This window comes from Meriones unguiculatus (genome assembly GCF_030254825.1).
Source record: "Meriones unguiculatus strain TT.TT164.6M chromosome 13 unlocalized genomic scaffold, Bangor_MerUng_6.1 Chr13_unordered_Scaffold_41, whole genome shotgun sequence".
Taxonomy (NCBI): domain Eukaryota; kingdom Metazoa; phylum Chordata; class Mammalia; order Rodentia; family Muridae; genus Meriones; species Meriones unguiculatus.
Genome location: NW_026843650.1, coordinates 753,449 through 777,571, shown reverse-complemented (window position 1 = coordinate 777,571; position 24,123 = coordinate 753,449). Strand labels below are relative to the sequence as shown.

Here is a 24,123-nt window from a genome sequence, read left to right as displayed (position 1 = left end):
TACTGGCAATTGTGTTCAATTATTTTCCAGACCATCAGGAGCTCTTCACTGCTGACCCATTTGTTCTGCCTTGTGTTGCTTATGTATGATCAACACCTGAATTGCTACTATTTCATTTGTCCATTTATAACTGTTTAAACATGCATATTCTTTTAGTAAGATCTTATTAATATTATCGTTTAAACTGGGACCCTTCAGGTTTTTAGAAGGTCAATACAGAGCTCGTGTGGATTTATACTTCTTTGTAGAGAATTCAGGAAAATCCCTGGAGTTCTTACATTCTTTTTTGTTTATTAGAGTGATTATTGTAGTGGATTTAGGGCCTTAATATGTATGTATGCCTGTCCTAGGACAAATAACCATAAATCAGGCTGGAATCCAGTTCAGTGAGATACACCTGTTTTTGCCTTCAAAGTGATAGGATTAAATGCATGAGACAACACTCACAGCTTGCACATCAATTTTTGTAGTTAGTAATTGTTCATACAAGTTTTTGGATGTGTGCTCAGTACTTTTCTTCTGTTGGTTGCCTCTCTCTTTTTCTGACTGTGAATTGGCATTTCTTTTGCCAGCCATATCCTATGCAAAAGCTGAGGAAAATATAGAGGTGAACCTTATTATTAATTTTCATTCTAAAATGACTTAGTAATTTCATTAGTACCTCTGTGTCAGGAAATAACTTGAGGAAGCATGAGACTTTTGTGAATATATTTTCCATGATATATACAAGTTACAGTGATGCCACTATCATGGTTTCTGTTGTACACATGTATGGAATATTTTAGGATGCATTGACCTATGATGATGTGCATGTGAACTTCACTCGGGAAGAGTGGGCTTTGCTGGATCCTTCCCAGAAGAGTCTCTATAAAGATGTGATGCTGGAGACATACTGGAACCTGTTTGCTATAGGTAAGACTGCTAATTTACTTCACTTTCTAAAACAATGGGGCAACTGTTGTTGTTGTTTTTGAGGTTCTTCTGTAATTTTAATTGTAATGAAGGAAGAATAAGCTGATTAACTCAGGCATCATTCTACAGTTCACAGAAGATAGTAACTTTATATTTGTGGGATTTCTTATAATAGATCATACATTTTCTGTTACACATTTTAGGTTACAGTTGGGAACACCATAATATTGAAGAACCTTGTCAAAGTTCTGGAGGACTTGGAAGGTAATCTTCATGTGCAAACAGATGCAAATATATATTTTCACAGTGCCTCTGAAGGAATGTTAATGTGTCCCAGAAGTTATAAATAAAAGCAACAGTGTAAAAAAGCACTACTTTAAGTGTATTGATGATTATTAAATTCTCACAAGTCCAAATCCTTAATGTCAGATGAATTGTGTTTGCAAGGCATTCCTCTAAGAAAGCAGACAAGAGAACAATGGATTAACAGATATCAACCATTAGAATCATAGGTACATCAGAGCTATGCTGTAGAACTCCAAATGTATTATCTCATGACACTCAGACATTGCAAAATGAATACACATTAAATAAGTGATAAGTATATGTCCAATAATCTTCTAATAAGCAAATAGTCCACAGTAAAGCTGGTGATACTCATTCATGTACTTGCTAGTAAGGGAGGCAGTTTGTAAGAGTGAAGAATATTCTTGTGGAGAAACCTTAATCCTTAAAGCACATGTCCATGAGTAACAGAATGTCAAACTGTGTGAATGTGGTAATCTTTCACTTACTTTTTTTCTTTTGATAGGTATATCATTTGTCAGAATAATTGCAACCCACATGGGCATAAGGATACTAAATGAAGCAACATATTTCTCTCTTTGAATAAAGTTGAAAAATATGTAGCAGTCCCCACTTTGAGTACAATTTCTGACTGTGATACAAGATTAGTTCCTTTATTATTAATTAATAATTAGTTAATAATGGTTAAATTACTATTAAATAGTAAAAAAATCACTCTTCAACCTGTAGGCATGGGGTTCTTGTAGGTCACCAACATCACATGCTTGTAGAGACTTTTCTTAGTGCAAATCTGGCAAAGTATACTCTTTCCAAGTGAAGTTCACATTTGCAACATCATAGGTCACTACATTCTAAAATATCCAATACATCTATACAATAAAAAATTGGATAATGAGAACACTGTGAATCTATATTTCATTTTAGTTAAATAATTAATTGTTAATAAGTTAATTGTAAATGTGTATCACATTCACAAAATCTGTTCTACCTGAGGGATTACTACTCTGTTAAACTAATATAATTAACTACCTTTTCAACTTCATTGGGAATACATCTACGATCTTACACTGTGGAAAATCCCTGGAAGTACTATGAATGTGGAATTTCTTCTGTTAGTCCTGGTTCACTTTACTAATGTAATATGACTCACTCTATAGAAAAATCTATTAATGCAAATCAGTATCATATAGCACTGAGTTCTTCCAAATAAAGATATGTAAAATCCTCATAGTAAAGTACACTATAATGTGAGCCATGTAATTAATGTTCTCACCATCACAGGTATCTTCAAAGAAACAAAACATTCCATAATGAAGGGGAAAACGACGAATGTGAACAAAGTGATAAAACCATAAGATTTGATTTTTCTTTACAATTAGACAAATTATAAAATTAACTCATACAGATAAGAACATTTATCACTTTATTAAATATGGAAGAGCTTACATATGTACCAATTGTTTTTACAGGCATGAAAGAACACATAGTGGAGAGAAACTGGCCCAGGCCAGTATATATAGTCTTCCCTGTAGCTCCAGAAATTCAGAGCCATGGAACCAGCAATTGTTTGCTAAGGTATTTACTACTTTGTGTTTTCCAATGTTCTGTTTCCAAGGCAGCATAGGGTCAGATTCCTGTTAGTCATTAATGAATGGAACTCTCCTGAGAGAGACTGTAGCTAGAGCTAGTTGAAATGAATCTTTTTGGTCCTGCATATAAGTGGTTGTGGCTTTATTCTGAGCCAGACTCGTCAGGGGCAAAAGCCACTGTATTCTGAAGTTAGAATAGCTCAGTCTAGGTTTCATCTAAGAACTGCAAACACAGTGTTCATAATTAACTTTTCTGTGATGTTTTCTACATTAGTGTTCTCTCTCCTTTGTATATGTGAGAACTTCCACAATCATAAATCCTTTTAGATTATATATTATTGTCTAGAAGATAGATTTGCTCTCTAAAACTCTGTGTGCTTATGGGGCTAGACTTTCAGTCTTCTGTCCCTATTGGAATTCTTCAAAGTTTAACCTGGAACCTGAACCTAAAAAAGAGATTTAAGGGTGACAACATACATGGAATGTAAAATCTGTTGTGGTCAGTTCCTCTTTAAGCAGTATACAGAGTTGAATGCATTCTATCTTTGAAGAAGTTTTTCTTCATTAAACTTTAGATGTAGGAAGTGATTTCTCCCTGTGAAAGATGTAAATTCTAGAACGGCTGCAGCTCAAGGCTTCTAGAAAAATGTTTCTGAGTCAAGTTCTTCTACATTGACTCAGATGACCTTGATCCCAGTCTGTTACTCCTCAGGACAATGACCTTGTCATCTTGATTAAGGTAAATAAAACTTTCAGTTAAAGGGCAGTACCACCACTGAGTTTGAAAATTACTTATTGGGGTCATATAGTCAACTCTCCATTGCAATCACAGGAAAAAATATGCATGTAGAGCTCAGCTTCTGATTTCAGCTGAGAATAGGAGGACTGGCTTATTATGCACATCACAGGCAGAAATAGATTAGGCCAACTGTGATGTCAGCATTTTAAAAAAGGTTCTGATCATGATTTTGTTATTTCACCGCATGTATGAATTAATGTCAGATAAATGAAGACAAACCAGATTGGTGAGTGTACAATTTGGGGAGACTAGCTTGATCCAATGTATATTGAATATCCAACTGGAGGACTGTCGTTTGCAGATATGTCTAATCCACTTACGCATTTATGCCAGTTCTGAGGGTTGAGACAAAGGCCGTTCATTGTAGCTGTGTGTGTCAGGTTACAGAACTAAGCAACATCACAATTGAGGGAAGGTCACACAGTATGTTATGAATGCTATTACCTCTGCCAGGGATTTGCCTGAGCTTTTTCCAAGTCACTATACCTATGGTCTATTGCTTTTTAAATTATATTTATCTTTTTAAAAAGTCAGTTATTGATTTCTATTATATTTGATTGTCTCTAAATGTATCACTGCCCTTATCTCTTCTTATCCCCAGTGATTCTATATCATTGGGAATGTCTTTCCATTTTTCTCAAATGCTGTTGATTATTTATTTCTGTATAGAGAAATGTCTCCTAGATCCCAGGCTTACTTCATGCCATGTTATGGGGAATTTCTTTGAAAACCCAATCCTACCCCTGCTGCCCTGTGCTGGGAAAAGAGTTCTAAAACTTCTTACAGGCTGGACCTTGACTGATCAGTGAAAATGAAAAACAGGCTACTGAATGTGTGTCCTCCGGTCTCTCTGTCTCTTATTGGGCTTACAAATGAAAGACTTGTGCAAGAATTGGCCTCTATGACCAGATTTTAAACTGGTATAGTCACAGCACAGAAAGTGATGGAAGAGAAAGAGATGGACAGCTTTTTTGCATTAACAGTAGTTGGCACTAGCTGTTTGTAGTGAGGTAACCAATGTTATGATGATCAACAATTCTCAGGCCAGTACACCATGGTACGCCTATGGGGAGTGGGATTCAGCATTATCTTCTTGGAAGTCCTGCATGTTCATTTCTTCAGGAAGCTGGGGTCTAGATGGGTCAAAATCATCAACAGTGTATAGTCCTCTCAGAAGACAAAAAATGATTTTTATGGTGGTGCCCCTGATAAGGAGGAATGCCAAATGATCAGGCTGAGCTGATGTCTATGTATTCAGTTGGGAAACTTCTCATTTAAGAGGCAAGGCATGGGATGTTGAGGAGTCAGAAGGAAAGGGTACAGGGTTCTGATGTTGGGTACAGGCCAGACACATAAGACAAACACAAGTGAGGGGTTTAGGATGACATAAATAAAGGAAATGGAAGTACAGATGGGAGGGTTTCTGGGACACTGCTGGTGGATTGGTGAGGGACACACATGGTGAAGGGCAGTTCTATAGATTGGTGTATGAGAAGCCAAGGACAGGTTCTGAGAGAAGGGTCCTGTGAAAGATGTCTAGGGATCCTGATCTGTGTGGGGAATTGTGAAGAGGAAACATGAGGTCCTAGAAGCCCTGAGAGGGATGTGGAGGGAGACTGCAAACGTGGTGGGATGAGGATCGAGTTCTAGCATCCAGAGCTGGGAATGCTTTGTCCATGCTTCTAGGATGGTTGTGGAGGTGAGGTGACCCCATGTCATCCCCTAAGCTTGGCTTCCCCCGCAGTGACTAGTAGCACTTGATGCCTCCAGGAGAAGAGGCCATCTGGAGCAGGTTTACCTGCATCGAGAGCATCACAATCACAGAGCAGAGCTTCCCTGTCCTTTTACTGCTTCTCCAATGCCCGTGATCACATCTGTGCAACCCATGCAGACCAGGCTGTCTCTGAAGGCTACAGGTGCCATTTCATCCATTGAAGGGAGCAGCTGCCCTCCCCCATCCCAAGGAGATTCAATCAATTTGCCACCCCCTTAGGTCCACCACAGAAGACTGATAAGAGACATGGCCATTTGATACATGACCCATGAGGCTGGACCCTGGTTACCCTACCCAATAATGGGAGGTCCTGAGATGTCCATTATTTTCTACTTCAGTCTCAGCCCTGGTAACTTTTGAGATGGGAGAAGGTGTACTGTGAAGAAGATTGTCATCTAAGCAGCCAGTGATACTGGTCGAAGGTGGGCTCTTGTGGTATTTGACCAATGGAGTCATGAGAATAGGAATGAGGTTGGAGTCCTGGGCAGTGGGACTTAAGGCCAGAGTCTGAATGAAATGGAGGAGGAGCTAGTGGAGGGGCATGTTCCAGTGTAAGGATAGGTGGGATCAGACAAGGGTGGGGCTTCTGGCTTGGGTCTTAGAATGGGTATGACCAGAAAGAGCATCTTCAGAGCCCAGGTCTGGATCAAGGGAAGGGTGGTTAAGGTAGGTCTTAAGCCTCCATGTTGGGTGAATCTGGCATCAAAATTCGGACTGCATCTTCCACCCGTTCCAACTGTTACCTGTCTTGGGGCAGAGTAGGGTAGGGAGGGCAGGTGTGTGCATGTGTCAGGTCTTTTGAGGTCAAGAGCCATACATGTGAAAGCTGCTTATAAAAACTTGAAGAAAGAGTGAATGGGCCCATGATAGTTTTGTCACCCCTTCCTCTTTCTTTCCCTTTCCTTTTTATTTATTTATTTATTTGTTTTTGAGACAGGATCTCCTATAGATCAGGATGACTTCAAACTTTTCCATATAACAGAGGGTGACTTTGAATTCCATATCCTCCCTCCTCACCTCCCTTTCCCCATCATGGCCAGACCCTAGATTCTTTAATAAGTGAGGGAAAAGACCATGTTTGGGCCATCAGTGACAGCCAGCATGACTCATAAAATAGATTATTCTAGGATGTGGGGATGGGCCTTGGACAGTGTGGGCAGGGTGGGATGTGTAATAGAAGCAAAGGTGAGATCATAGATACAGCAGGCATGGTGGTTCCCCTCTAGGGGAGACTTCTGAGTGCTGGAGGGCAGCCTGATTCACAGAAAGAGTTCTAGACCATTCTAGGTAAAATAAAGCTCAGTACGGTAGCTGTAGATAGGGAGACAGGAAAAAAAACAAGGTCTATTATATAGTTAGGGGTTCTCTTTCATTTTGTGAATAACAGTTGACATTCATGTGGCCTTTTTTTCAATTTATGTTTGACATCGGGTCTCAACACAGCCCAGGCTGACCTCCAACTCACAGCACAGCCTAGGCTGGCATCAAACTCTGGATTTTCCTACCTCATATTTCAGAGTACAGAGAATCCTGGAGTGTATTACTGAGCTTACACATACTCTTTCCCTCTACATGGTACCTACTAAAATACTGAAGGTGTCAAGAAAATCTAAACTATTACTAAAATTTCATGTGATAAAAATTCAATTAACTTCTCCTGCCATCCATATTCCTCTATTTCTTTACCCCATTAAAAATATGTTCTTCTATAGCCACTTTGTATGCTGGCTTCTGTTGAACATTAACAAGAAATGGGCCCCCTGTTGAGGCTGTAGCTCAGTTGGTAGAGTGACTACCTAACATGGATGAAGCCCTGGGTTTTATCCTCAGTACTTCTGTAAGTGAGAGATGGTAGTAAACATATGTAGTCTTTAGCACAGGAGAGGTGAAGGCAGAAAGACAGAAGTTCAAGGTCATTCTCAGCTATATAGAGTTTGCAGCCATCCTAAGTTACATGGAACTATGCCTCAAAACGGAAGGAGCACCTGACCAGGTGGGTAAGGAGTTTGCTCTTGCACAGGGCCAGAGTTTGTTTCCCAGCACCCATATCTCATGGCTCATATCCAACTGCAATTCCAAGTTTAGGATATCTGATGCCTCTATTGGCCTTTAATGCAATAAAATTAAATTGAAAAAAAATTAAATTCTCATATTTATTTATTTATTTATTCAGAATAGGGTCTCATTATGTAACCCTGTATGTCCTGGAATTACTCTGTAGACCAGACTGGACTTGAACTCACAGGTATCAGCCTGCTGCAGCTGTCATTAAAGACTTTATTTATTTGTTAGTTAGTTTGTTTGTTTGTTTTAGTTTGGTTCCTGTGTTGGTCATCTGAGGAGGCCAGAAGAAGTCATGGGATCCAGTGGAAGTGGATCAGCTGCTGTGAGCCACCCTAGGTGGATACTATGAATCAACCTCAGGTTTATTTTTGGAATAGCAGGAAGTGTTTTATCCACTGAGCCATTCCTTCAGTTCTCTCAGTTTTTTTTTTTTTAATTTTAATTGACATAAGTACATCTGGGGACTTGGAGGATGTAACTCCATGGTAGAAAGCATGTGAGGAATGTATGAGAGAAATGATTTCATGCTCAATGCTGCAAAAAAGCCATGTTTTGTTTTGCTTTTCCTTTTTAGACAGGATCTGAGAATAGTCATAAACTCACTAGCCAAGGCTATTCTTAAACTTCTGATTCTCCCATGTGTATTTCCTAAGTGCTTGGATTATAAACAATGCCACCATGTCAAATTTTATGTGGTGTTGGACTTGAACCCACAGTTTCATGAATGCAAGGAAAGCACTGTACCAACAGAGCCACTACACCAGCCAATTTTTTCCTCTGATTTCATAGAAAAAAAATTCCCATTTCATTTTCTAAAATTTTTCTTTAATTATTAATAGTCTTGGCAGCCTTCTACCTGTGGGACATATTGTTCACTCTACGACAGGTTGAATAATGGGCTGAGCAGCTATCCACCTTAATTCCAGGAGGAAGAGAAGAAACATGCCTACTTAGTGCTGGATGACAGAGGGGAAGCTAGGGGAAGACAGGCACAAATGATGATGAAGTACAAATATGCAGATCTGGAAAAGGTCTGGCCCCAAAATGGAAGCCTGAGACAGGAATCACTAAACCTTGTTCCTTCAGTATACTCTAATCCTAAGGGAGGTGCTCATGTCAATCAAGACTCACTGGCCACTCAGGACATTGAGGCCATCCCCCCAGTCAGAGGAAGAGGCTGGTTCTTCTGGACATCATGCTTCCTGTTCGCTCTGTAGCTGAGCAGGTTTTAATGGTTGGTATGCTGTGGTCTGAGTGTAGCTGCTGTGTGCTGTGAGGGAATTTTAGGGTTCCAAAGTCGCAACATGGTGAGTGTATGTCCTCTGCCCCTAATCTGAATAGTGAGAGCTGCTGTGTAGGGTTCTTCCTGTGGCTGGGTGGGAACCTGCAGCCAGAAGCAGTCATGGGAGAGATCCCTGTCCTATCCATGAACACAGAGGGGACATCTGAATATCTTCACTATATTGGTTTAGAGTGGAAGCTGAGAAAACTCACTTCAGGAACAGAAGGTTAAAATGAAAGCTTTATTTTCTGAGACCAGGGAGATGGCCAGTTCAGGATATGAACGGTGCCCTGGGTAAGCTTTATTGTATATTTAAAGGGTTAAATCCGTGCTGGGATCATCCAATCAAATTTTAAAATTGTGTTTAGTTAAGCAAGGGAGTTTCTGTTAGAGTATGCACTGATCCAGGACACCTGTCTGCAATTCCTTAAACTTTACTCCCAGGTCTGGAATCCAAGGTCCTTAATTTACATTCCTAGATGTTTGTTCTGGAGTACACGGTGATAAGGGAACAAAGAAGTGGGTCCTCTATCCATTAGTAAGTGAGGGCTTTGTAGGTGATATATTTTAACAATTTAGACATCTTTGTTAAAATAATAGCAAGTTTAACCAGGTAACAGATAATTAAGAAAATGTTTCAAGAGGCTGACTGGGAGATGGCTCTGTAAGTGTGGGAATATGAAATTATTTCACATTGCTAGCAAAATGAGGTAGCAAAGTGTAAGAGTTTCTTGGAGTAGACTGTGCTCTGGAGGCTGCTTCATTATATGCTCTGGGGCTGCATATGCACAAAGTATTTGTAACAGGGGCAGGAATGTAGAAACATATGTGGCAGGATGCCAAACTTGGAGAGGCCTACTTTCTTTAGTATCTTCTGAAAGTTTTGCCCTTGGTATTGGACACGTAGGTGTAAGATGCATTAAGAATTGTGGAGGTTGTAAATAACATCTATGTTGAGTTCAGTAGACGTTCAGTAGAAACCTGTTATGGAAATGAGTAGAATTGTTGATATAATAGATTTACCAGTGCTTAGAAGCTGCAAGTCACACCAAGTATAATTTAGTTAAGGGATGTTTTAAATCATCCCATAGATAAGTATCATGTGAACGCGGCCGGTTAGAGATTAGGAAACATGCTTGCCCAGGAGGATTATCAACAAATTTGTTTCCAACCATAACCAAGGGGACAGCCTGGTTGCATAGCAACTATTGGCTCATATCCATGTCAGAGAAGAGACATCTATCAAGCTGCTCAATGGTGCATTACAGAATCACAGCCAACATTAAAGCCTGGTATGCCAAAAAGTTGCAGTTTTTTTCTTGAGAAAAGCATAGTTTTGTCACATGGGCAAGATATCTGGGGACAGCCATTTGAACAGGAAAAACACTGCTGTGTTGAGGGCTGGCCTGATGAAACACAGCTCTCCTAGGGGTGGTGATATATGGAGAATGGCATAAGTGCTTCTGACCCCCCTTCTTAGATATACTTAGCCAAGTCAGTATAGCCTAGGGAATAAGCATTGAAATTTCCCCAGGATTCTGAGGTATTGATAATAAAAAAGAGCTCATTTTCTAAAGCCAGGTATATGACTGTTGAGATTTGGGCCAGGGTGTTTGAAGAGGGTTTGCTTCACATTTGGAGAGGCCAACTCTTTCCAACACATGGGACTATGTTTCAAGGCCACTGTGGTCTTGGTAAATAATGTTCACCTTTTGCAGCATTGTTTCACGAGACTCCTCGTGATTTTCTCCCATTATATGAGTTTCTGATCAATTTATAGATGTGTCCTCTTTCCTTCCATTTCTTCTCTGGAAGGATACAAGATGGCATTCTTCTTAAGAAGCTTAGTTAGGAGAAGACATAGCTTGTGTCAGACCTTCTAAAACCAGCTTTTATACTTTCTCCCTTCAACTTTTCCTATCATTTGCAACCTCTGTTCCATTCCACACATGACCGTGACACTGTATCAGGGGAGAGGAGTGCTTAAATAATTCTAGTAACATCTTTGCTGTACAAATCTCCCATCTGCCTCACTGGCCATATTTGAAATCTCTAGTCCATATTGAAATTGTTTACTATGGGGACTGAGCTTAAAAGATACTTAAGGATGACTGCATATAGGGAATTCAAAATCATTTTAAAGCTGTATTCTCTTTTAGCATTAACTAGAGCTGGATGCATGCTAGTATTAAGGAGAATTTTTTATTAACAATTTAATTGCATTACTTTCTCCCTGGGGATGCATACTAATTATAGAATATGTCCATCTTCAAACTGTTGGAAAAATATTTCTCAGATAAGATATATTGGTTCAGGTCACATTGATCACAGTCTGTTGTTTGTGAGGGCTTTCCTTTTAGTTGAAACTCCTAAATTCTTAAAGTAAAGGTTGTACCACAGCAGAATTTTAAAAATTACTCATGTGAGTCATGTAATGAGCTAGCTATTTTTGTATGCAGTGGAAAGACAGCTTGGAAAAATGATGGTCAAATTTCTAGACGTTTTCAACATTGCTTTGTAAATTCATTTTTTGCAATAAAATTAATTTACACATCGGTTAGAAACTGTTGTCAAGGAAGGACTGTAGATCAACCTTCAGCAATATTTGATTAACATCCTTTAAACTTTCCACAAGTAGTAACCACAATGATGTGATTTAAGGAACTCAATTCCAACATATAAAAGGAGTTTTTGAGCTGCAAAGGTGTCTCAAGTGTGCAGGCTATGTTGCAGTTAGATAGGGCAGATTTCATATCTTGTGCTATCTATGATGTGGCAGGAAGTAGACATAAAATTACTTTTTAATTTTGTTTTCTTTATGGAAATGAGAGGGGGTGAGTTTGTCTTAAATCGCACGGTGAGTGGGGGGACTGTAGTGCCATAGACCACATTTCTAATGACCTCCATTTACAAAGAGCTCTAGCACATGGAAACTGTTCAAAAAAAATCAGTTGTATCAGAGGTTTATTTGAACAGGATAGTGTTTACTTGAGTTATTTTTGTGAGAGTTTTGATGTTTGTATTTATTTCTACATGTATAAAATCATAGGTAACATTGGACTACTTCACATTTTTTTGTGGCTGAGTTCCCATAGATACCTTGATGAAAACTTAACTATTTTGTTGGACTTTTGTTCTTGGCATTTTTTTCTGCCTTGCTTTATTCTTTCACAAATAATTGTGCACAATCCTCGTTGCTGTGGCTGTACAGTAAATACAGCAGTCATTTTTTTCTATGTGTGTAATATGCTTTCTCAATCATAATGAGAATTCTGAGTTGTTTTCACATGGTGATTTCATTTGACAGTATGCCATCATAAAATGGCTGGTTCCCACCAACCATAAAGCATGCATGGACTGGACCTGAGCATCTGACATATATCTTGCTATAGGGCAGCTTTGTCTTCATGCCATTCACCTAACAGTTGAAGGCGGCTGTCTGTGACATGGACAGAGTTGACTGCTTTTGGATCACTTTCCCCTAACTAGGCTGCCTTTTCTGGCCTGAGTGGAAGCAGATGCACTTAGTTTGTATGTAGCTTGATGGGCTGAGGAGAGTTAGTATGGAGAGGGTCCCCTTTTCTGAGAAGAATGGGACAAGGAATCGCAGGGACAAGGAGGGTAGGAGGATGATATCAGGAGTACATATCAGGAGTAGAGGAAGTATGGAACTGCAAGGAGGATGTAAAGCAAAAATAAATAAATAAACCATTGAGAAAAATGGCTGGTTTCTGTGTATGTGAGAGATTCTGTTGATTGATGGTTTCTGTGGAAGGGTCTTCCATTGATGGTGGCAATATTCCTAAGCAAGTGGCCCTGGGATGGATAAGAGAACTAGCTGAGCATGAGACAATGTAGAAACAAGAGAACAGGCCATGAAACATTTGCATGGTTTTTGCCTTAAGTTTTTTGAAGCCATATTCTGTAGGTTTCTGAAGTTTTTGAAGACTACCTATCTTTATGTAATCGATCTGTCTACAAATTTATATCTATCTGTGTAACCTAGGATGTATACTCCTATGATAAATTATTATTAGTGTCTTACACAACTATGACTTGATTAACTAAAAATTTAACAAGCATTCCTTGTTGTTCTCATGGATTTCTTCTAGCTGACATTTTGGACATGCAGAAATCCTTTTAGGGGTCCCAAAGGAAATTGGGAAAATCGCCAATTAAGCAAGCATTATCATCTGTGGTCTAGTCCTTAAATGTTGAGAAATTTCAGGCTTAATGAAAGTCCTGTTTGGAACAGTCTAAAATTCTGGACAAAGTGAAATTAGTAGCTTTCTTCAACACTCTCTTGGGAGCATGCTTTGATGAAAAATCACTATTGAAGCAGTTGAGGAAGGAACAAGCAGAATGCTGGAACTTGTAATGCTGGAACAGATATGTCAATGTCTCAGCATGTTCAAAGGATGATTTCTGTCAGGTTTCATCTAGTGTCTCTAGTGTCCAGTCCTTTTGTTCTGCAAACATACAACTTTCCACAAGCATTATGCAGTTATAAAATTATAAATGTATGAGATGTGCAGGATAAAACTAAAATGTAAGCCATTTTTATCTATGCCAATTGAAAGAATGGCATAATAAATTTTGAGAGTATTATAGCCAAGGATTTCTTGGCCGTGTATTGTTGAAGTTCTTACTGGAGACATATTTTATGTGTCAGTCAGTTTCAGAGTTTTTCCCATGTAAAGGGATCAGCAATATAAGTTACCATTATTATTGAACATACAATCATTATCATGTTAAAATCAAAACAAGGTTGTATAGATCAAAATTACATTTTTGGGCTCTTGAGTGCCTGTTTTATTAGGCCAAGCTGCTACCTATTTCCTGAGAGAAGGCCTCCCATTGCTGTGACAAATTGGTTGCTTTGAGCAATTAAAAAGGCATGCTTTAAGTAAACTTTATATAAACGCCTTTTTTAATTTAGACTTTAAGCATACCCTGGCCATCTTGTACCTGTTTAGAGGTTTATGCCTAGGTTTTTACATAAGTTGCAGCTGTTTTTGTACTATCCTCTATAGTATGGGCAGTTATCCCTTCATAACCAAACTTAATAAAAACTCCCTTTTACCTTTAGTATTTAAGCAAACCCTAGGCATCTTGTACCTAGATTTTTACATTGGCTGTGGCTATTCTTTGGCTTGTCTCTTTTTTATACAGAATGGGAAATTAAGCCTTTATAGCTAAACTTTATATAAACTCCCTTTTACCTTTAGCATTTAAACATATCCTAGGCATCTTGCACCTGGGTTTTGACATTTGTTTTGTCTATCTTTGGCTTGCCCCTTCTTTGATATGGGATGGACAGTTCTGCCTTTTAAACATATGAATTATAAATTTTGATCTTTTAGGACTTAACTAGGCTGGTGTGTACTTTTCCATCTGTAAGCCTCCTGTGTCTTTTTTTACATCAAGCATGATCAACATTTGTCTTCTGTGAACATGTCTCACAGTTGAAAGGATAAGCCTGCTTCCAGAGCAGTGTGACATCTTAATTTAGTCAGCATTTAAAAGTTTTTATACATGGGAGACATGCAGTTTGCATGTTTGTCTCCCAGCCTAATTTTGAGTACTGACATTGACCTACAGAACATATTTCTTAAGCCAAAATACCCTTTTATATCAGTTTTGTGGAAGTACCAGTTTTTGAGATTGGCTGGCCTTTTTAGGTCAATGTGATATAATTTCTCTCTACATAAACCTAAAATTGGTATGTATCCAATCTTTAGAACAGTAAAGACATAGAATTTATTATTAAGAGAAAAGAAATTACATGGTAACCTTAAGGAAAATGTTGTCATTTTGAATCTTATTTCTGCAAGTGGCTATAACAGCAGGAGATGCCACCCTTTTATTATGTAAATTAGACTGATCAGCAACTCTGTGATATGCCTGATTCTTTTTACTTTGTGTTGGGATTAAAGGAATGTGCCTTCACCAACTTGTTTAAATAGTCTCAAATTCATATCATTGTAAAGCAAAGCCTTTAAATGAAAATCAAGCAAAGAGACATGAAAATATTACATTTTGGGTCAGTTGTGTGAATTAGACTGTAACAAGCAAGTTGGTTATTTTTTGGATCTAGTCGTTGTTATATTTAAATGGTGGACCTTTACCAGAAAGAGCTGACAAGTATCTTGTAGCCAGAGAGTTTTGGATTTTAGTTGTTATTAATCTAATTTTTATTAGGGGGAATAACCTTTTTATTGTCTGTAACTTAGTATTCCAATCTTTGGGTTTTCTCCCATTTTCTCCTTGAACTTTCTCTTAGAAGGCATGGAGAAGACCCATCACCCTTAAACATATTGCAACCAGATCCACGACTATGACAACCAAAACAAAGCCAAAGGGATTAAAACCCCCTCTGCCATGGCATTTTTTTGTTTGTTTGTTTTAGACGCACTTCTATGCCAAGCTCTGTCTAGAGATCTGTCTGCCTACAGTTCCTTTTCCTTCCAGCCATGGCTGCTGCTGTTGCTCTGAGCCAGCCACAGTATAAGGAAGCCATGCTTGTGTCCCCCTCCTGTTAGACTGTAACAGCCTTCAGTTTTATTATGTTCAGTCTCAGATCTTCCCACTGTAGGCTGCCTTTTGCTTCTGAGCCTGTTTAAGAGTCTCTCTTAAAGGGACAGTAATTGACCCAGGAGATTTTAGGTTTTAAATTTGGGTTGTATCACTGGGAGCTTATTCCACCAAATTATGTTGAAGTATGATTTAAAGGGTGTCGATATTTAGATTAGTTGGGTGCCATTTGTTGTGTTTCTTAATGGTTACTATTATTTACCTTTAGTTAAGTAGTGGTTTTTCACTGCCTACCGCAACAGTTGAATCTGCCTAAGTGAGGGCTGGGGGAAAAAGAGCAGGGTGACACAAGGAAGACACCAAAGCAAGACTCTGATCAAGGTGCCATTTATTGAGCCTTTAAACAGTGCTTATAAATTATGATGTCACAAGCAATTATCTCAAGGTAACAGTATCACTTAGCAAAGCAGCTGAGGATTTACTCAAGGTTACAAAAATTTTACTTATCTGGTTTCCATGGTTGTAAGGAATTTATTCTATAGTTCTCAGGGATAAAACACCCAGCTGTAAGGAATGCCCAAGTCAGTCTGTGAGAAACTGAGCTTTAGATAATACCCATGTTTGCCAAGGCCAGGAGGTGAAATTCCAATTACCAGAAGCCACTGCTCAAACTCAGCACCAAATAGCAATACACACTCTTTTTGACTACCAACTCCATTTTGGCTGCCACGGTGGTTAATTCTAAACCAACTATATACCCAAATTATGATGCAGAGACTGAGATTTATTTAATTAACCCAGCACACTATTCTGGGCAATAGTTATTTCATCTTGAACCTCCAAGCCCGCATAGTTTCCAACCATTCAGATTTCACCCATTATTGCTTTCAGTCATATTTTAGGGTCCAGCTCATCTCTACTCATGGTTCCAAGTTCTCTCCTGCTGATCTCTCCTCCTCACTTCCTTCTCTCCTTTCCCAATCAGGATGTTCCACCTCATCCTCCCCATTGCACAGCACTGGGGCTGGTTGTTTAATTGACAATATAGACAACAAGTGGTGGCATGTTTACACAAACTTGAGACTTACACAAACTTGAGACAGGTGATACTTAGAATAAGCATTACAATGCAGTGTCTGGATTGAAAACAGATAGTGGGGTAGAGAAATCAGCCTTTGAATGAACAAGGATAAATCGTATACATTCCAAAGGAACATTATACCAACATATATGTTCAATAACATTCTAATAAGCAAATAATCCACAGTAAAGCTCGTGTTACTCATTCATATACTTGTTTAGACAGGGGAAGTTTATGAGAGTCAAGAATGTTGTTGTGGAGAAACCTTAATCCTTATACCACATGTCCACAAGGAACAAAATGTCAAACTATATGAATATGATAATGTTTCACTTGTTATTTTTCTTTTAATAGGGATATAATTTGTCAAAATACTTATAAGCCATGTGAGCCTAGGGATACCAAAAGAAGCAACATAAATCTTTCTCAGAGAACAAGCAGAAGATATGTAGTACTCACTACTCTGAGTGCACTTTCTATTTGTGATAAATACATTGTTATTAATTATTAATTAGTTAACAATGGTTAAATTGTAAAATAATCACTGGTCATCCTATACGAGTGAGGATCTTGTAGGTCACCAGCATCACATGCTTGCAGAGCTTTTCTAGAGCAAATCTGGCAAAGCGTACTCCTTCCAAGTGATGTTCAGATAAACAACATCCATATGTCAGTATATTCTGAAATATTCAACACATCTTTGTAAGGAAAAATTGGATAGTGATAACACTGTGAATCTATATTTCATTTTTAGCTAAATAATTAATTGTTTATAAGTTAATTGTAAACTTGTATCACATTATCAAAATCCATTCTAACTAATAGATCACGAATACATTAAACTAATTACTAATATATTAAAATAAATATTAAACTAAGATAATTACTTTTCCAAATTCATTGGGAATACATCTGCAGTATTACACTGTGCAAAATTCCAATAAGTATTAGGAATGTGGAATTTCTTCTATTTGTCCTGGTTTAGTTTACTAATGTAATGTGACTCACTCTACAAAACATCTATTAATGCAATCGGTGTCATGTAGCTCTGAGTTCTTCAAGATCAAGTATATATATAAAAACCTTATCTATGAGGAATGTTGTTTTCCTTTGTCATCCAGTCTGTTATAAGTCATCTAAAGACTGGGGAAGATTTATATCCTTATTTTACAGAGTGAAACTCAGGCTCACAGAGATGAGTGGTTTTATAATACAGTTTATGTGTAACTGCTCATCTTGCTCAAATTGCTATAACATTACTAAATGAGCTGAAGCCACCTCAGCCAGGTATGGCAACACAAGCCTGTAATCATGGTGCTTACAAAAAGGAAGCAGGAATTTCAAGATTTGAAAGTCACCCAAGGAGAGAATGGTCAATGGTATGGTGGGAGGCCCTTAGAACAAAGAGAGGTGTTGATTGGCCCAGGCCAATATCCATGATCTTCCCTGCAGCTCCAGAAACTCAGAGCCATGGCACCAACAATTTTTTTGCTAATGTATTAACTTACCACTTTGTGTTTTCTAATGTTTCTTCTAGAAGACAGCTTAGGTCACTTCAGGGTCAGACTCCTTAAATGGAACTCTCCTGCAAGTGGGAAAATTAGCCTTAGGTGGGGATGAGCTCCTTAATTACATATCCAATGGAAATACTTCAGCCCTGAATCCATATACACAGAATCAACAGAAATGGACTCAGATTTAATTCATATATTTGCACATAATTGCTCACATACTTAAAGAGAAATATTGGAATGGAAGAATTTGGGAAGAGATGAAGAAAGGACATGGCAAGGTGAAATTGATGTAATATATTTTAATTAACATGTAAAATAATAAATTTTAAAGAAAAAGTGGCATAGCAGTTAAAAGCACTGGGTGTTGTTACAGAGGACACAGGTCATATTTTAGAAACCAGCTAGTAGCTGACCATCTGTATCTTCATTTCCAAGGAAACTGATGGCCCCTTCTGGCATCTGTAGGTACTGGGCAAAGACACATGCAAAAGATCCATATAAATTAAAATAAAGCTTAATGAAATGGAATTTGCTGCAGTGATGTCATAGCCCTGAGAGAGACTGCAGCTAAGGCTAGTTGAAATGAACTCATTTTGGTCCTGCATATTAGCAGTTGTGGTATTGTTGTGAGCCAGCCTCCTCAGAGACAAAAGCCACTATATTCTGAAGTTAGACTAGCTCAGTATAGCTTTCATCAAAGACCTGCAAACACAGTGCTCATAGTTAACTTTTCTGTGATGTTTTTTTGCATGAGTGTTCTCTCTCCTTTTTATGTGTGGGAATTTTGACAATCATAAATCCTTAAAATCTATCTTCTAGATTATAGCTTATGCTCTAGAAGACAGATTTGCTCTGTATAATTTTATCTACTTTCAGGACTGTACTTTCAGTCTTCTGTCCCTATAGGAATTAGTCAAAGTTTAACTTGGAACCTGAACCTGAAAGAGATTTAAGGGTGACAGCATATGTGGAATGCAAAATGTGTTGTAGTCAGTTCCTCTTTGAGCAGTATACATAGTTGAATGCATTCTATCTTTAAAGAGGTTTTCTATATTAAACTCTTAGATGTAGGGAGTGATTTCTTCCTGTGATGAATGTTAATTCTAGAACATTTGCAGTTCAAGGCTTCTAGAAAATTGTTTCTGAGTCAGCTTCTTCTATGTTGACTCAGTTGACCTTGATCCCAATCTGTTGCTCCTCAGTGTGATGATCTTGTTGTCATCTTGATTATGGTAAATAAAACTTTCAGTTACTGACATGGTCTGAGGCCTGCTCATTATGGAGCTTCATGTTCACAAAGTATTTGCAGAAGATGCTTGAACATGGAAATATTCTTGGTAGGATGCTAACTCTGAGGAGCCTAGTTTCTACTATCTTCTCCAAGATCTGACCTTGGCATTTAACATTTAGATATGAGATTCATATGGAATTAATTTGTGGAGGTTGAAATGACATATGCGTTTAGCACTTCAATATAAAGCTGTGCTGTAAAAGCATAGAATTGTTGATGTAAGTGTTTTACCAATGTTTAGGTGGCAGAAAAACACACCAAGTAGAATTTAGCTAAGCGCTAAGTAGTTAAGTAGCATGCCAAGCAGGCCTGTTAGAGATTAGGATGCTAGGAAACACATGTATGCTTAAGAGGATAGTCAACAAATTTGTCTCCAGCCATAACCAAGGAGACAACCCTGATTCATACCAACCATTGGCCCATCTCCATGTCAAAGAAGACACATCTAACAAGCTGCTTAATTGCCATTACAGACTCACAGCCAACATTAAAGACTTGTGTGTCATAAAGTTTCAGTTTTCTTCTTGAGCAAAACAGCTCTGTCACATGGGGAAGACATCTGATGGCAACCAATTGAATAGAGAAAACACTGTTGTGTTGAGGGCTGCTCTGTTCAAATAAAGCTTTCCCTGAGGTCCTCATGTGTGGAGAAAAACCTAACTTCTCACAGTCCTCCAATATGCTTAAGCCAGTACAACTTGTGGCGTAGGCTTTGGGAGATTTCCCCAAGAATCTGAGGTTTTTAAAATATAGCAGTGATCCTTTCCTAAAACTAGGAAAGGGGTGAGCTGCATGCTTAGGGCATTTGAGGAAGACTTACTTCATATTATGAGAACCCAACCCTTTACAAAACATGGAGACACCCTCATCAGTTCCAAAGTCACTGTGGTATTGGTAAATAATGTTCTTGAGATCCTGTGTTCCCCTTGTGCAGTGTTGTTTTATTAGACTCCTCGTAGTTTTATCCCATTGGATGAGAGTTTCTGATCAATTCATAGATGTCTACTGTTTCCTTCCATTTCTCCCCAAGAAGTATACAATATGCTATTCTTAAGAAGCTTACTTTGGATAAGACATAGCTTGTGCAAAACCTATCCACCCTAGCTTTTACATTTTCTACCTTCTACTTTTCCTAACATTTGAAACCGCTGAGACCTCTCACTTATATTCTGTCACTGAATAATGACCTGCTGCATTAAGGGAGTGTAGTACATAAATCATTCAAGAAATGCCTTTGCTGTGTAAATCTCCCATTTGTCTCAGTGGCTAGACTTGAAATCTCTAGTTCAGAAATTGTTTACTATATAGCCAGGATCCTAAACTTAAACGAGACTTAAAGAAGACTGCATGCATGGAATGCAAAATCTGTTCAGCCTCTCTTCTCTTATAGCATTAACTAGAAGTAGATACATGCTACACATATTTTTTTTCTTTAACCATTTAATTTTGTTTACCGTACTTTCTTCCTGGGGATGGATAATAAATCTAGAACAGCTGCATCTTCAACATTTTAGAAAAATATTTCTGAGACAAACTTTGTTGGCTTAGGTCACATTGATCCCAGTCTATTGCTCCCCAGAGCATTGACCTTGCTAAATTCTTAAGATAAAGGCTATAATACCACAGCAGAGTTTTAAAAATTACTTATTTGAGTCATGTAATTATCTGTTTATTTTTGTACAGTGGGAATACAGTTTGGAAAAACGAAGTTCATTTCTGGAAGTTTTAACATTGTTTTATAAATTCAATTTTATGTGATAATTTTTACAAATATTTTGGAAACTAGTGTCAAGGAAAAATGTGGATCAAATTTCAGCAGTATTTGATTAGCATGCTTTAACCTTTCCACTAATAGCAGCCACAGTGATGGGACTTAAGGCACTGAATTCCAGGGTTAAAAGGAGTTTCTGAGATGCAGAGAGGTTTGAGGTGTACATGGTGTTATGTAGTTAGATGGGGAAGATTTTACATCTTGTGCTGTAATAGATGTGGTAGTAAATAGACATAAAATTACTATTTAACACTGTTTTGTTTATGGGCATCAGTGGGACTGGGTTTGCCTGCAATCACTAGGGGTCCATGAGGGGCTACTGTGCCATAGCCTACCTTTCTGCTGACCTCCATTTACTCAGAGAATTCTAGGGCATGTAGACTCTGTTTGAAAAAAAAAAAAAAAGGTCAGTAGTACCTAGAAGGTAATTTGAAAAAGTCGGAGGTCACTTTGAGTTGTTTTCGTCTAGTTGTGACATTTGTGTTCATTTAATTTTTATATGTATACAATCATAGGTAACATTAGTCTACTTCACATTTTTTATCTTGGTTGGGTTTCCTTAGGTATTTTATTGAACATATTTGTTTTACAGACAGCTATAAGCTGTCATGTGGGTGCAGGGAATTTAACCCAGGTCTTCTGGAAGAAGAGATAGTGTTCTTAACCACTCAGGCATACCTCTGTCCCTCATGTTGCCTATTTATGATCAACATTTAAATTGCTAACGTTTTCAATCTCCTTTTGTATTTGTTCAAACATACATTTCATTTTTAAAAGATCACATTAATATTACAGGTGAAAATGAGGAACTTCAGGTTTCTAGATATTTATGCAGAACTCAAATGAATATATAAATCTTTGTAGAAATTTGAGAAAGATCTTTAAGTTTTTTTATCTTGCTTGTTCGATTAATTTTTGCATATTATTCAGGATCTTATTATGTACCCCTGAGTGTCCTGGAACTTATTTCAAAGAGCAGTCTACCATCCAGCTCTATAAAATACACCAGCCTCTGTTTCCTGAGTGATTTTGGAATTAAAGTCATCAGAAAATACACCCAGCCAGCCCATTCTTATGAGAGTCAGGAATCGTGTATACAATTTCTATCATGTGGGCTCAGTACTGTTGACTGTTTACTCTATCTCTCTCTATATATCTGTTATTTGACATTTCTCCTGCAAGGCTATATCCTACTAAAAGGATGCAGAAATTAGAGAGGTGAACCTCACTACTGAGTTTACTCCTAAAAAGAGTTGGTGATTACATTACATCTTGTGTGTCAGAAACTAAGTAGAAGAACCACCAGAATACATTGAAAATATTGTAAATGAAGTATACATTTCCAGTATTCTAAGTATCATGCTTTCTTTTGTACATGTGTGTGGATATTTTAGAGTATATTGACCTACAATGATGTGCATATGAATTTCACTCGAGAAGAGTGGGCTTTGCTGGATCCTTCCCAGAGGAATCTCTACAAAGATGTAATGCTGGAGACCTACAGGAACCTCACTACTATAGGTAGGACAGTGAATTTTCTTTACTTCTTAAAATATGGGGAAACACTTTATTCATTATTGATGTGCTTCTGTAATTTCTCTTGAGGATGAGGAAGAATGAGATGACTGGATCTTTGACCATAGATCAAGACTTAAACTTTGTATTATTTCCAATAATAAAGCATACATTTTCTGTTACTGTATTTTAGGCTACAATTGGGAAAGTCATAATATAGAAGAGCATTGTCAAAATTCTAGAAGACATACAAGGTAATTTTCAATGTCAGCTGATATGAATATGGTTCTGAGAAAATTTTAATATGTTCTGGAAGTTTGAAAGAGAAGGGACAGTGTAAATGAACTGTTTTAAGAGTATTTATTGATGATGACTAACTTGTTACTAAACCATGTACCTCCATGTTAGGTATTTGATGTGTGTTTGCAAGGCACTCCTCTAAGAAAGAATGCAAGGAAATCATACTTACGCAAGATCAATGTTTCAATTGTTTACTCATTAGCGCTGAAGTAAAACTGCAATTTGTTTTAGTCTCCTACAACACAGATATTGCCAAATGTATTCACAGTAAATAGGTGATGAAAGTATATCCAAAACATTATACTAATCAACTCATCCATAGTAAAATGGGGTTACTCATATACTTGTAGTAATGTTCCTAAGTTTTGTGAGAAAAGCAGTTTTTTTAGAGTCACGAATGTTGTGGAAAAACCATAATCCCTATAGCACATGTCTGTGATGAACAAAAATCAAATGTGTGAATGCATCATGGAACCATGTCATTTATTATTATCCTTTTAATAGATATATATCACAATGAGTCCAAGTCATTTTAATATGTGTATATTGAAAGAAACAATGTACCACCCAGAACAACTAAAAGGTATAGTAGTCCCCATTTTGAGTAGATCTTTAAAAATTGATACCTATTATGCTTTATATGGGCTATTTAGAGCTTCCAGCAATACAAATAATGATGCAGAGGCTTTTTAATATTTTAAAGCTTAGGCAATTTACTGGGCAGATTCTGAACCCTTTTTTTCACTAACACAAACCTAGCACAGTGTCTGGATGCATGGCCAGCTCTACTTCTTTGTTCATGGTCATGTCCATCTGTTAACCTCACTGTCATGCTGGTGAATGGTGTGTCATTTGCTTTCTTCTTCCTAGCAATCCTCTCTCACTCAAAAGTTCTGTCCTCCATTTTGTGCCCTGCTATCACTTGTTAGCTCTTTATTATGTACAATAGATAAGTAAGGAAGGAAAAATGTTTACAACATAGACGACATGTGATCAGGCATAGAACTAACAATACTATGATTTCATCAGTACTTAGCTGATTGCTTGCTCAGCAAAACAACCAGTAGAGGAGAAAACCGTGAATATAAAAATAATGATGAAAACTCAAAATGTAATTCTTCTTTAATTCAAACTGCAAAATTAAGTCATGTGGCAAAAACATCCATTAGTTTAATGAATGTGGAAAAGCTGTCATATGTGCCAATTATCTTTGCAGGTATGAAAACAATCATTGTGCAGAAAAACTCCCTGAAGATACTCAATATGAAGTCTTTGCACATCACAGTAGGCCCCACACATGTAAAAGTATGCATACTGGTGTGGATCACTATGAATGTAGCCAATATGTTAATGCCTTTGCACATAAAAGTCATATCCTAAGACATAAAAGG

General features: G+C 37.7%; 1 protein-coding gene across 1 annotated transcript; it reads left to right on the top strand.

Moving 5' to 3' along the window:
• The first annotated feature begins 650 nt into the window (after window positions 1–650).
• Window positions 651–22,762, top strand: LOC132651249 (zinc finger protein 69-like). Its single transcript, XM_060376493.1, has 5 exons — window positions 651–912; window positions 1,116–1,176; window positions 2,688–2,793; window positions 22,312–22,438; window positions 22,626–22,762. Exons 1-5 carry the CDS (start codon window positions 879–881, stop codon window positions 22,688–22,690), a joined length of 393 nt encoding a protein of 130 aa, XP_060232476.1. The 5' UTR covers window positions 651–878; the 3' UTR covers window positions 22,691–22,762.
• The last annotated feature ends 1,361 nt before the right edge of the window (window positions 22,763–24,123 follow it).

Coding starts and splice junctions, on each gene's coding strand:
- LOC132651249 (XM_060376493.1), top strand. CDS start 879: ATGCTGGAGACATACTGGAACCTGTTTGCTATAG. Junction 1,177..2,687: donor AGTTCTGGAGGACTTGGAAG/GTAATCTTCATG, acceptor TTGTTTTTACAG/GCATGAAAGAACACATAGTG. Junction 2,794..22,311: donor ACCAGCAATTGTTTGCTAAG/GTATTTACTACT, acceptor TGGATATTTTAG/AGTATATTGACCTACAATGA.